Here is a 15905-nt window from a genome sequence, read left to right as displayed (position 1 = left end):
ATAAATACAATAAAACACGTAATGAATGCTTAAATGTAAACGGTCATAAAAAATACAGCGATAAGCCCTGTAGTCAAATATCTATTTATAAACCTAAAGACACATGGCTATGTCACATAAAACAAAACACTAAAACTGGACAGCTTGAAAAAACGATTAAAGGATACAACTTCTCTAACGGACGACTGGATACAAATCGAAAGAAATGGATCTGAATTATGCATCACCCAGGGATTACGCATAATTCACTCCTGGAAAAGGTTCCTGTATTTTTTATGAATTATTAAGCTCAGTTCCATCAGAAAGGCATGTTTCAAATTTTAATTTGCTTCAGAAATATAATCAAAGTCACAAATTCTAATAGGGTAACTCAAATTATTTTCGGGCTGAATCGTAATTTAATTTACCTTTACATTAATTGGGAAAGTCATCCTTTTTTGTTCGTTTCTCTCTTTTTTTGGAAAAGGTCAGTTGAGGTTGTCGGCGTGATATATTCGCAACAATTTTAATTCTAAACCGACTTTAAGTCGGCCAATTATATCTTCCCCTTATTTTACCGGATATAATAAGAAGGGAGGTCAGTCACTAGACAAATACATTTATTTAAAGATAATACACTTTGCGTATAAACATCGAGGCCTTATCTCTGATATAAACAAACGACTCATATATTCTCAAGATAATACTCGAATTTCATGTCATATACAGTCAAACCCCGTTGGCTCGAAATCGCTTGGCTCGAACTCCTCGATACCGCGAACTTGATGTAAAGGAACACTCAATTTAAACTGAATGTAGGCATAACTGCTTGGCTCGAATTTTCCGAGGCTCGAGGTATTTTCGCCGGTTTCTTGGAGTTCCAGCTAACAGGGTTCGACTGTAAACGTTTGATGTTTCGTGCTTTACATTGGGGGATGTATATAGTTTCACTATTGATGTACTTCTGGCCAAAAATAGCTTTACTCTGGATTGCGATGACGTATGCGAACGTTAGGTCCACGTCTACTCTGTACCTGTCCACACACCTGAAACACGTTCGAATGTCCTACAACAATCAGGGTTTCCAATAATTTGAACGGCCAGACCTTTCGCAAAACGACTTCAACCGAAATGATGATAAGTATAGTAACCAAAAAAGGTTGTTCTTGTGCTCTAAGTAGTACTAATTGATACAATTTAACAAAAAATTGTACTTTTCAGAACGAGGCCTCAAGTTGGTTTTGGAAATGAGGGGTTTCTTGACGGCCGTTATTATTTTTCTTCGAATTCATGCAACCGAGGGCACGCATGGTATGTGAAAGATATCACTGATGTCAATGAAACCTTAAAAAGAGAGCAAATTGATTATGCGAAAACAATTGTCATATCCAACTGGAAATAATTTCTCGTGATGTATTAATATTTCTCCTTTATTGATAAAGCAAATTACATGAATTATGTTCGGGTACACGTTATGTCATATATAATGTTCTCATTGTGTTTTTTGAGTTTTATGATTGGTATGTCACAATTTAAACAATATAAACTGAAACTGAAAAAGAAACATGGAACAACAGCACAAAACTCTACAAAGAACACAGTACACATATACTATATAAAAAACTAGGTTTATGATAATGCTCGAATAATTGCTAGACTATCAATTTTTGTATTTATTTGTGTTCTTGAATACAATATGTTACGTTATTCATACAGTATTTTACCTATTCACGAGTACTTAAATAATCGTTTGTGATATAAGAACTGTGTGTCAAAGCAACTCTTTGTTATCAACTATCAGTGTATTTGCTTTTTTCAGCGGCTGGTTTGTGTGGTAGCAATGATATGGTTGGAGAAAATAACCCTAAAGGAAAAAACCAGAACATCGGTTCAAATACAGGTACATTTGTTAAAACGTATGTATTTTAATGAAAAGGTGAAATGTTAACATTTATGTCAATACTACCCTTCACCAACTGATATAAAACTACCCTTCCTTGGTCAAAATAAATTATTAATTCTCGAATTACGTTGACATATTGTCAAACGGTAGCCCATATATATTAACATATCATACACTTCACAAAATATTTGGATTTAATGTTTGATTGTTAATATTATTTTGCTTTTTAAATATAACGCGTATAATACAATATGCTATGAACATGTTCCCCTTTCAAGTCGGACAGTTTATCTGACCAATACAGTTATTTTGTATGATAATTAACATAATAAGGTGTGTCTCAGCATGATAGTTATTTTGTTTGAATACCAGCCATACAGATAGGACAAACAACTGTTGAATTCATGCCCAGGAACCCACAATGGGAGCTGCCATATTCAATCATTCCATAATTGTGTTCAATATTCCATAATTATGATTTTACATAGTCAAAATGAAGAGACAGGCGGTTCATGGTGAATTTTCAACAGACCAATTTATTTTTCAAAACATTTCATTACCATAATGAAAACTACAGGTCGAAGCCCAACTAAAAATTAAACGTTGATCAGAGGCATATGAGACCCCAAATGACAGTTAACTTTAAATAAAGACACAGACGTGAGAACAGTACCTAAATAAATTCATACACTTTATACAGACCACATACGCATCAAATAGCTCTACCGATAAATGATGGGCTTACCGCCTCTCGTTTGGGCTTCTACTAGTTATGCTAGTTTTACTAGTATTGTCAAAAGCTCAAATTGTACCAACTTTTATCAAATATTACAAAATTCAAGTCTTATGATTTAAATCAAGCAATGAAATCGGCCTTTTTTGGCGTGCGTCATTGGAAAGTCGGCTTGTACTTTTGAGATTAAACACCCATATATCGTGCATTGTCAAACGATGAAATCATTAATCTTTTTTTTTCGTTTGAAGATTAAACGCTCACTTCAATTTAATTTAACCATCTAGAATAGGGTGTCGGTTTCAAACGTTGAAATGATTCGTAAAGTACATTATTATTGCATTCAAACATGTACCCATCTGTATGCTTTAATAAAGGTGTCGTTCAAAGCGTTTAATTACATCGTACGTCAATATCAATTATCATGAACATTTTATTTAATGCCATTTCTGCAGTGGATTTTCTTTTGGAAAGACTGAATGAAGCTCAAACAAACCAATTCTTTGTATTCTTTTGTATGAGCTAATTACTCGGTTTATAAAACATCAAACACTTTATAAAAGTTTAATTTAATGAATCTTAAATCCTTTGTCAGAGCGGCATCTGAAAGCTAATTCCAGTTTAGATGTACTGAATTGCACTGTTAAAAGGCAAATTATATACTAGTTTTCAACCCGAGAAAGAAACGAATTTTGCAATATTCATATATTGAAATGTCACGATTGTTCAATGCTCATTCCTTATTTCCGCCCCTGGCTATTGTTTATAAATTAAATTTATGGCATTACTAGTCGACTGCTTGCAAATGGTGTCGAATTTGTATGTATTTCCATGTATTACGTACATCAAGTCAACCGACAAATGTGATGTCCCACGCAGTTATATCATAATCTGCTTAGTTATTATATTACTAACAAACCCGAAAGAAGTCCCCATCACTTTATAGTATTTTAATTATAGTGATATGGCATTTATTTTTGTCAGGTTATATTCAGACGCATGTCAGGCAATTATGCCAAATAATAATACGCACACTTTAAACTTTAAACAAGCAAGCAGTAATCCTTCAGAGTATTTTAGTATTAAGCCATAGTAGATTAAACCATGATTAAGTCTATCTTACGCTATGTTGGAAAAAAGTACAGTAGTTTCAATTAGAGACTAATCATTAAACGTCTCCCAACGTTGGCTCGTTCTCTTGATGGAACGTTTAAGCACTTCAGGATTTTCCCAAATATGTTAAGAAATTATGTTAATCACAATTATAAACCCAACACAGATATTGATTTCCATAAAAATAAACAATAAAAAAACATTATTCATCATTCATTATGAAGTGTCATAATACAAAAGAAATCCGATATATATGTTTATAGATATATATACAGTCGAACACGTTGGCTCGATAGCCCAGGCATCGGCCAAAATACCTCGACCCTCAGAATATTCGAGCCAAGCGGGACTGTTTACATTCAGTATATAAAATCGGTCCTTAACATCTATTTCGAGCCAACGAACAATTCGACACAAGCGAATTCGAGCCAACGGGGTTCGACTGTAAGTTTCATTTGTGTTAACGCTTCAGGATAAATACACTGATCAGATTATTATGCGCCTTTATTATTCAATAACCACTGTAAAAGCATAATCTTAAGCAATATCACTATATATTCGAGATAATTTGTTTTTAGATAAATAATATATATGTATATAATTAAATGACAGTTCACTAATAATGCCCCATACCAGATAGCTTAAAGATGCGGTAAAGATCATACCAAACAGAAGAAAGGAAAGGAAGTCTTCGGCCGGAATCTTTATTTGCTAAAACTGAAGTACTAGTGGTAACAGCAATGCTAATCTGGCATACCAATACCCTGCAGCTCCGAAATTGATATTAAAAGAAAACATTTCCTTCTATACAGTTTTGCATTACTTGTTAAAAAAACAGTAAATTAACTCGTAGGGTAACCAACTATATGTATAGGGTTTGAAATTAATAACCTCCAATAAACGGCTAAACAAAAAAAAGGAACTTGCAATCCAAATTTACATACATTGACATATTGAAACACGAATTTGCCACTTATTAATCTGTTTGCAGCGTTCGGGTATATGATGGCAGACCCTGATTTTACGTTCGACTGCTGCGGGGTGATCGAGAGTTGGCAAGCCAATTTCGATAACGTTGAGCCAAATACTAGGACTCTGCACTTCCAAGTATGGCGCCCGACTACAGGATCAGACTTTCGACTCGTCGGGCAGAATTCCGTCTCTGTTTGTATGTATAACTCTAAGAAACAAGTGGCCAAACTATCGACCAGTCTTAATAAACCCCATCTCAAGTTTTAAAGTAAGAGGTCGAATTAGCGACGTGTCGCGCAGAACTATCTTTATGGTTGTCTAATGACCGATACCTCATACATAAGTGGTCAAATTACCGACGTATCGTGCCGAAGTGTCTTGCAGAACTCCCAATATTATGGTTGTATAATGTCCATTATCTCAAACATACGTGGTCGAATTACCGACATGTCGTGCAGAACTCCCTATATTATAGTTGTATAATGTCCATTATCTCAAACATACGTGGTCGAATTACAGACATGTCGTGCAGAACTTCCTATATTATGGTTGTATAATGTCCATTATCTCAAACATACGTGGTCGAATTACAGACGTGTCGTGCCGAACTCCCTATATTATGGTTGTATACTATCCATTATCTCAAACATACGTGGTCAAATTACAGACGTGTCGTGCAGAACTCCCTATATTATGGTTGTATAATATCCATTATCTCAAACATACGTGGTCAAATTACCGACATGTCGTGCAGAACTCCCTATATTATGATTGTATAATATCCATTATCTCAAACATACGTGGTCAAATTACAGACGTGTCGTGCAGAACTCCCTATATTATGGTTGTATAATATCCATTATCTCAAACATACGTGGTCAAATTACCGACATGTCGTGCAGAACTCCCTATATTATGATTGTATAATATCCATTATCTCAAACATACGTGGTCAAATTACCGACATGTCGTGCAGAACTCCCTATATTATAGTTGTATAATATCCATTATCTCAAACATACGTGGTCGAATTACAGACATGTCGTGCAGAACTCCCTATATTATGGTTGTATAATATCCATTATCTCAAACATACGTGGTCGAATTACCGACATGTCGTGCAGAACTCCCTATATTATGGTTGTATAATATCCATTATCTCAAACATACGTGGTCGAATTACAGACGTGTCGTGCCGAACTCCCTATATTATGGTTGTATAATATCCATTATCTCAAACATACGTGGTCGAATTACCGACATCTCGTGCAGAACTCCCTATATTATGGTTGTATAATGTCCATTATCTCAAACATACGTGGTCAAATTACCGACATGTCGTGCAGAACTCCCTATATTATGGTTGTATAATATCCATTATCTCAAACATACGTGGTCAAATTACCGACATGTCGTGCCGAACTCCCTATATTATGGTTGTATAATATCCATTATCTCAAACATACGTGGTCAAATTACCGACATGTCGTGCAGAACTCCCTATATTATGGTTGTATAATATCCATTATCTCAAACATACGTGGTCGAATTACCGACATGTCGTGCAGAACTCCCTATATTATGGTTGTATAATATCCATTATCTCAAACATACGTGGTCAAATTACCGACATGTCGTGCAGAACTCCTTATATTATGGTTGTATAATGTCCATTATCTCAAACATACGTGGTCAAATTACCGACATGTCGTGCAGAATTCCCTATATTTTGGTTGTATAATATCCATTATCTCAAACATACGTGGTCAAATTACCGACATGTTGTGCAGAACTCCCTATATTATGGTTGTATAATATCCATTATCTCAAACATACGTGGTCGAATTACCGACATGTCGTGCATAACGCCCTATATCATGGTTGTATAATATCCATTATCTCAAACATACGTGGTCAAATTACCGACATGTCGTGCAGAACTCCCTATATTATGGTTGTATAATATCCATTATCTCAAACAGACGTGGTCAAATAACCGACATGTCGTGCAGAACTCCCTATATTATGGTTGTATAATATCCATTATCTCAAACATACGTGGTCAAATAACCGACATGTCGTGCAGAACTCCCTATATTATGGTTGTATAATATCCATTATCTCAAACATACGTGGTCAAATTACCGACATGTCGTGCAGAACGCCCTATATCATGGTTGTATAATATCCATTATCTCAAACATACGTTGTCAAATTACCGACATGTCGTGCAGAACTCCCTATATTATGGTTGTATAATATCCATTATCTCAAACAGACGTGGTCAAATAACCGACATGTCGTGCAGAACTCCCTATATTATGGTTGTATAATATCCATTATCTCAAACATACGTGGTCAAATAACCGACATGTCGTGCAGAACGCCCTATATTATGGTTGTATAATATCCATTATCTCAAACAGACGTGGTCAAATTACCGACATGTCGTGCAGAAATCCCTATATTATGATTGTATAATATCCATTATCTCAAACAGACGTGGTCAAATTACCGACATGTCGTGCAGAACTCCCTATATTATAGTTGTATAATATCCATTATCTCAAACATACGTGGTCGAATTACCGACATGTCGTGCAGATCTCTCTATATTATGGTTGTATAATATCCATTATCTCAAACATACGTGGTCAAATTACCGACATGTCGTGCAGAACTCCCTATATTATGGTTGTAAAATATCCATTATCTCAAACATACGTGGTCGAAATACGGACATGTCGTGCAGAACTCCCTATATTATGGTTGTATAATATCCATAATCTCAAACATACGTGGTCAAATTACCGACATGTCGTGCAGAACTCCCTATATTATGGTTGTATAATATCCGTTATCTCAAACATACGTGGTCGAATTACAGACAAGTCGTGCAGAACTCCCTATATTATGGTTGTATAATATCCATTATCTCAAACATACGTGGTCGAATTACCGACAAGTCGTGCAGAACTCCCTATAATATGGTTGTATAATATCCATTATCTCAAACATACGTGGTCAAATTACAGACGTGTCGCGCAAAACTCCCTAAATTATGGTTGTATAATATCCATTTTCTCAAACATACGTGGTCGAATTACCGACATGTCGTGCAGAACTCCCTATATTATGGTTGTATAATATCCATTATCTCAAACATACGTGGTCAAATTACAGACGTGTCGTGCAGAACTCCCTATAATATGGTTGTATAATATCCATTATCTCAAACATACGTGGTCAAATTACAGACGTGTCGTGCAGAACTCCCTATATTATGGTTGTATAATATCCATTATCTCAAACATACGTGGTCAAATTACAGACGTTTTGTGCAGAACTCCCTATATTATGGTTGTTTAATATCCATTATCTCAAACATACGTGGTCAAATTACAGACATGTCGTGCAGATCTCCCTATATTATGGTTGTATAATATCCATTATCTCAAACATACGTGGTCAAATTACCGACATGTCGTGCAGAACTCCCTATACTATGGTTGTATAATATCCATTATCTCAAACATACGTGGTCAAATTACAGACATGTCGTGCAGATCTCCCTATATTATGGTTGTATAATGTCCATTATCTCAAACATACGTGGTCGAATTACAGACGTGTCGTGCCGAATTCCCTATATTATGGTTGTATAATGTCCATTATCTCAAACATACGTGGTCGAATTACAGACGTGTCGTGCAGAACTTCCTATATTATGGTTGTATAATGTCCATTATCTCAAACATACGTGGTCGAATTACCGACATGTCGTGCCGAACTCCCTATATTATGGTTGTATAATATCCATTATCTCAAACATACGTGGTCAAATTACAGACGTGTCGTGCAGAACTCCCTATATTATGGTTGTATAATATCCATTATCTCAAACATACGTGGTCAAATTACCGACATGTCGTGCAGAACTCCCTATATTATGATTGTATAATATCCATTATCTCAAACATACGTGGTCAAATTACAGACGTGTCGTGCAGAACTCCCTATATTATGGTTGTATAATATCCATTATCTCAAACATACGTGGTCAAATTACCGACATGTCGTGCAGAACTCCCTATATTATGATTGTATAATATCCATTATCTCAAACATACGTGGTCAAATTACCGACATGTCGTGCAGAACTCCCTATATTATAGTTGTATAATATCCATTATCTCAAACATACGTGGTCGAATTACAGACATGTCGTGCCGAACTCCCTATATTATGGTTGTATAATATCCATTATCTCAAACATACGTGGTCGAATTACCGACATGTCGTGCAGAACTCCCTATATTATGGTTGTATAATATCCATTATCTCAAACATACGTGGTCGAATTACAGACGTGTCGTGCCGAACTCCCTATATTATGGTTGTATAATATCCATTATCTCAAACATACGTAGTCGAATTACCGACATCTCGTGCAGAACTCCCTATATTATGGTTGTATAATATCCATTATCTCAAACATACGTGGTCAAATTACCGACATGTCGTGCAGAACTCCCTATATTATGGTTGTATAATATCCATTATCTCAAACATACGTGGTCAAATTACCGACATGTCGTGCCGAACTCCCTATATTATGGTTGTATAATATCCATTATCTCAAACATACGTGGTCAAATTACCGACATGTCGTGCAGAACTCCCTATATTATGGTTGTATAATATCCATTATCTCAAACATACGTGGTCGAATTACCGACATGTCGTGCCGAACTCCCTATATTATGGTTGTATAATGTCCATTATCTCAAACATACGTGGTCAAATTACCGACATGTCGTGCCGAACTCCCTATATTATGGTTGTATAATATCCATTATCTCAAACATACGTGGTCAAATTACCGACATGTCGTGCAGAACTCCCTATATTATGGTTGTATAATATCCATTATCTCAAACATACGTGGTCGAATTACCGACATGTCGTGCCGAACTCCCTATATTATGGTTGTATAATGTCCATTATCTCAAACATACGTGGTCAAATTACCGACATGTCGTGCAGAACTCCTTATATTATGGTTGTATAATGTCCATTATCTCAAACATACGTGGTCAAATTACCGACATGTCGTGCAGAACTCCCTATATTTTGGTTGTATAATATCCATTATCTCAAACATACGTGGTCAAATTACCGACATGTCGTGCAGAACTCCCTATATTATGGTTGTAAAATATCCATTATCTCAAACATACGTGGTCGAAATACGGACATGTCGTGCAGAACTCCCTATATTATGGTTGTATAATATCCATTATCTCAAACATACGTGGTCGAATTACAGACAAGTCGTGCAGAACTCCCTATATTATGGTTGTATAATATCCATTATCTCAAACATACGTGGTCGAATTACCGACAAGTCGTGCAGAACTCCCTATAATATGGTTGTATAATATCCATTATCTCAAACATACGTGGTCAAATTACAGACGTGTCGCGCAAAACTCCCTAAATTATGGTTGTATAATATCCATTATCTCAAACATACGTGGTCGAATTACCGACATGTCGTGCAGAACTCCCTATATTATGGTTGTATAATATCCATTATCTCAAACATACGTGGTCAAATTACAGACGTGTCGTGCAGAACTCCCTATAATATGGTTGTATAATATCCATTATCTCAAACATACGTGGTCAAATTACAGACGTGTCGTGCAGAACTCCCTATATTATGGTTGTATAATATCCATTATCTCAAACATACGTGGTCAAATTACAGACGTGTCGTGCAGAACTCCCTATATTATGGTTGTTTAATATCCATTATCTCAAACATACGTGGTCAAATTACAGACATGTCGTGCAGATCTCCCTATATTATGGTTGTATAATATCCATTATCTCAAACATACGTGGTCAAATTACCGACATGTCGTGCAGAACTCCCTATACTATGGTTGTATAATATCCATTATCTCAAACATACGTGGTCAAATTACAGACATGTCGTGCAGATCTCCCTATATTATGGTTGTATAATATCCATTATCTCAAACATACGTGGTCGAAATACCGACGTGTCTTGCAGAACTCCCTATAATATGGTTGTATAATATCCATTATCTCAAACATACGTGGTCAAATTACCGACAAGTCGTGCAGATCTCCCTATATTATGATTGTATAATATCCATTATCTCAAACATACGTGGTCGAATTACCGACAAGTCGTGCAGAACTCCCTATAATATGGTTGTATAATATCCATTATCTCAAACATACGTGGTCAAATTACCGACAAGTCGTGCAGATCTCCCTATATTATGGTTGTATAATATCCATTATCTCAAACATACGTGGTCGAAATACCGACGTGTCGTGCAGAACTCCCTATACTATGGTTGTATAATATCCATTATCTCAAACATACGTGGTCAAATTACAGACATGTCGTGCAGATCTCCCTATATTATGATTGTATAATATCCATTATTTCAAACATACGTGGTCGAATTACAGACATGTCGTGCAGAACTCCCTATAATATGGTTGTATAATATCCATTATCTCAAACATACGTGGTCAAATTACCGACAAGTCGTGCAGAACTCCCTATAATATGGTTGTATAATATCCATTATCTCAAACATACGTGGTCAAATTACCGACATGTCGTGCAGAACTCCCTATATTATGGTTGTATAATATCCGTTATCTCAAACATACGTGGTCGAATTACAGACAAGTCGTGCAGAACTCCCTATATTATGGTTGTATAATATCCATTATCTCAAACATACGTGGTCGAATTACCGACAAGTCGTGCAGAACTCCCTATAATATGGTTGTATAATATCCATTATCTCAAACATACGTGGTCAAATTACAGACGTGTCGCGCAAAACTCCCTAAATTATGGTTGTATAATATCCATTATCTCAAACATACGTGGTCGAATTACCGACATGTCGTGCAGAACTCCCTATATTATGGTTGTATAATATCCATTATCTCAAACATACGTGGTCAAATTACAGACGTGTCGTGCAGAACTCCCTATATTATGGTTGTATAATATCCATTATCTCAAACAGACGTGGTCAAATAACCGACATGTCGTGCAGAACTCCCTATATTATGGTTGTATAATATCCATTATCTCAAACATACGTGGTCAAATAACCGACATGTCGTGCAGAACTCCCTATATTATGGTTGTATAATATCCATTATCTCAAACATACGTGGTCAAATTACCGACATGTCGTGCAGAACGCCCTATATCATGGTTGTATAATATCCATTATCTCAAACATACGTTGTCAAATTACCGACATGTCGTGCAGAACTCCCTATATTATGGTTGTATAATATCCATTATCTCAAACAGACGTGGTCAAATAACCGACATGTCGTGCAGAACTCCCTATATTATGGTTGTATAATATCCATTATCTCAAACATACGTGGTCAAATAACCGACATGTCGTGCAGAACTCCCTATATTATGGTTGTATAATATCCATTATCTCAAACAGACGTGGTCAAATTACCGACATGTCCTGCAGAAATCCCTATATTATGATTGTATAATATCCATTATCTCAAACAGACGTGGTCAAATTACCGACATGTCGTGCAGAACTCCCTATATTATAGTTGTATAATATCCATTATCTCAAACATACGTGGTCGAATTACCGACATGTCGTGCAGATCTCTCTATATTATGGTTGTATAATATCCATTATCTCAAACATACGTGGTCAAATTACCGACATGTCGTGCAGAACTCCCTATATTATGGTTGTAAAATATCCATTATCTCAAACATACGTGGTCGAAATACGGACATGTCGTGCAGAACTCCCTATATTATGGTTGTATAATATCCATAATCTCAAACATACGTGGTCAAATTACCGACATGTCGTGCAGAACTCCCTATATTATGGTTGTATAATATCCGTTATCTCAAACATACGTGGTCGAATTACAGACAAGTCGTGCAGAACTCCCTATATTATGGTTGTATAATATCCATTATCTCAAACATACGTGGTCGAATTACCGACAAGTCGTGCAGAACTCCCTATAATATGGTTGTATAATATCCATTATCTCAAACATACGTGGTCAAATTACAGACGTGTCGCGCAAAACTCCCTAAATTATGGTTGTATAATATCCATTTTCTCAAACATACGTGGTCGAATTACCGACATGTCGTGCAGAACTCCCTATATTATGGTTGTATAATATCCATTATCTCAAACATACGTGGTCAAATTACAGACGTGTCGTGCAGAACTCCCTATAATATGGTTGTATAATATCCATTATCTCAAACATACGTGGTCAAATTACAGACGTGTCGTGCAGAACTCCCTATATTATGGTTGTATAATATCCATTATCTCAAACATACGTGGTCAAATTACAGACGTTTTGTGCAGAACTCCCTATATTATGGTTGTTTAATATCCATTATCTCAAACATACGTGGTCAAATTACAGACATGTCGTGCAGATCTCCCTATATTATGGTTGTATAATATCCATTATCTCAAACATACGTGGTCAAATTACCGACATGTCGTGCAGAACTCCCTATACTATGGTTGTATAATATCCATTATCTCAAACATACGTGGTCAAATTACAGACATGTCGTGCAGATCTCCCTATATTATGGTTGTATAATGTCCATTATCTCAAACATACGTGGTCGAATTACAGACGTGTCGTGCCGAATTCCCTATATTATGGTTGTATAATGTCCATTATCTCAAACATACGTGGTCGAATTACAGACGTGTCGTGCAGAACTTCCTATATTATGGTTGTATAATGTCCATTATCTCAAACATACGTGGTCGAATTACCGACATGTCGTGCCGAACTCCCTATATTATGGTTGTATAATATCCATTATCTCAAACATACGTGGTCAAATTACAGACGTGTCGTGCAGAACTCCCTATATTATGGTTGTATAATATCCATTATCTCAAACATACGTGGTCAAATTACCGACATGTCGTGCAGAACTCCCTATATTATGATTGTATAATATCCATTATCTCAAACATACGTGGTCAAATTACAGACGTGTCGTGCAGAACTCCCTATATTATGGTTGTATAATATCCATTATCTCAAACATACGTGGTCAAATTACCGACATGTCGTGCAGAACTCCCTATATTATGATTGCATAATATCCATTATCTCAAACATACGTGGTCAAATTACCGACATGTCGTGCAGAACTCCCTATATTATAGTTGTATAATATCCATTATCTCAAACATACGTGGTCGAATTACAGACATGTCGTGCCGAACTCCCTATATTATGGTTGTATAATATCCATTATCTCAAACATACGTGGTCGAATTACCGACATGTCGTGCAGAACTCCCTATATTATGGTTGTATAATATCCATTATCTCAAACATACGTGGTCGAATTACAGACGTGTCGTGCCGAACTCCCTATATTATGGTTGTATAATATCCATTATCTCAAACATACGTAGTCGAATTACCGACATCTCGTGCAGAACTCCCTATATTATGGTTGTATAATATCCATTATCTCAAACATACGTGGTCAAATTACCGACATGTCGTGCAGAACTCCCTATATTATGGTTGTATAATATCCATTATCTCAAACATACGTGGTCAAATTACCGACATGTCGTGCCGAACTCCCTATATTATGGTTGTATAATATCCATTATCTCAAACATACGTGGTCAAATTACCGACATGTCGTGCAGAACTCCCTATATTATGGTTGTATAATATCCATTATCTCAAACATACGTGGTCGAATTACCGACATGTCGTGCCGAACTCCCTATATTATGGTTGTATAATGTCCATTATCTCAAACATACGTGGTCAAATTACCGACATGTCGTGCCGAACTCCCTATATTATGGTTGTATAATATCCATTATCTCAAACATACGTGGTCAAATTACCGACATGTCGTGCAGAACTCCCTATATTATGGTTGTATAATATCCATTATCTCAAACATACGTGGTCGAATTACCGACATGTCGTGCCGAACTCCCTATATTATGGTTGTATAATGTCCATTATCTCAAACATACGTGGTCAAATTACCGACATGTCGTGCAGAACTCCTTATATTATGGTTGTATAATGTCCATTATCTCAAACATACGTGGTCAAATTACCGACATGTCGTGCAGAACTCCCTATATTTTGGTTGTATAATATCCATTATCTCAAACATACGTGGTCAAATTACCGACATGTCGTGCAGAACTCCCTATATTATGGTTGTAAAATATCCATTATCTCAAACATACGTGGTCGAAATACGGACATGTCGTGCAGAACTCCCTATATTATGGTTGTATAATATCCATTATCTCAAACATACGTGGTCGAATTACAGACAAGTCGTGCAGAACTCCCTATATTATGGTTGTATAATATCCATTATCTCAAACATACGTGGTCGAATTACCGACAAGTCGTGCAGAACTCCCTATAATATGGTTGTATAATATCCATTATCTCAAACATACGTGGTCAAATTACAGACGTGTCGCGCAAAACTCCCTAAATTATGGTTGTATAATATCCATTATCTCAAACATACGTGGTCGAATTACCGACATGTCGTGCAGAACTCCCTATATTATGGTTGTATAATATCCATTATCTCAAACATACGTGGTCAAATTACAGACGTGTCGTGCAGAACTCCCTATAATATGGTTGTATAATATCCATTATCTCAAACATACGTGGTCAAATTACAGACGTGTCGTGCAGAACTCCCTATATTATGGTTGTATAATATCCATTATCTCAAACATACGTGGTCAAATTACAGACGTGTCGTGCAGAACTCCCTATATTATGGTTGTTTAATATCCATTATCTCAAACATACGTGGTCAAATTACAGACATGTCGTGCAGATCTCCCTATATTATGGTTGTATAATATCCATTATCTCAAACATACGTGGTCAAATTACCGACATGTCGTGCAGAACTCCCTATACTATGGTTGTATAATATCCATTATCTCAAACATACGTGGTCAAATTACAGACATGTCGTGCAGATCTCCCTATATTATGGTTGTATAATATCCATTATCTCAAACATACGTGGTCGAAATACCGACGTGTCTTGCAGAACTCCCTATAATATGG

The 15905-nt window shown here is 36.1% G+C and overlaps 1 protein-coding gene across 1 annotated transcript in view; it reads left to right on the top strand.

Moving 5' to 3' along the window:
* The first annotated feature begins 1213 nt into the window (after positions 1–1213).
* LOC128204968 (cadherin-23-like) overlaps positions 1214–15905 on the top strand; it is a 40880-nt gene continuing 26188 nt past the window's right edge. The window contains exons 1-3 of the mRNA XM_052906362.1: positions 1214–1290; positions 1799–1879; positions 4720–4896. Of these exons, the coding sequence (XP_052762322.1) occupies positions 1227–1290; positions 1799–1879; positions 4720–4896 (322 nt within the window). The 5' untranslated portion in view covers positions 1214–1226. The remainder of the gene's footprint in view (positions 1291–1798; positions 1880–4719; positions 4897–15905) is intronic.

Source organism: Mya arenaria, chromosome 10 (genome assembly GCF_026914265.1).
Source record: "Mya arenaria isolate MELC-2E11 chromosome 10, ASM2691426v1".
In the NCBI taxonomy this organism is placed as follows: Eukaryota; Metazoa; Mollusca; class Bivalvia; order Myida; family Myidae; genus Mya; species Mya arenaria.
Note: the sequence above shows the minus strand (reverse complement) of the source record. Positions and strands in the feature narration are given on the sequence as shown.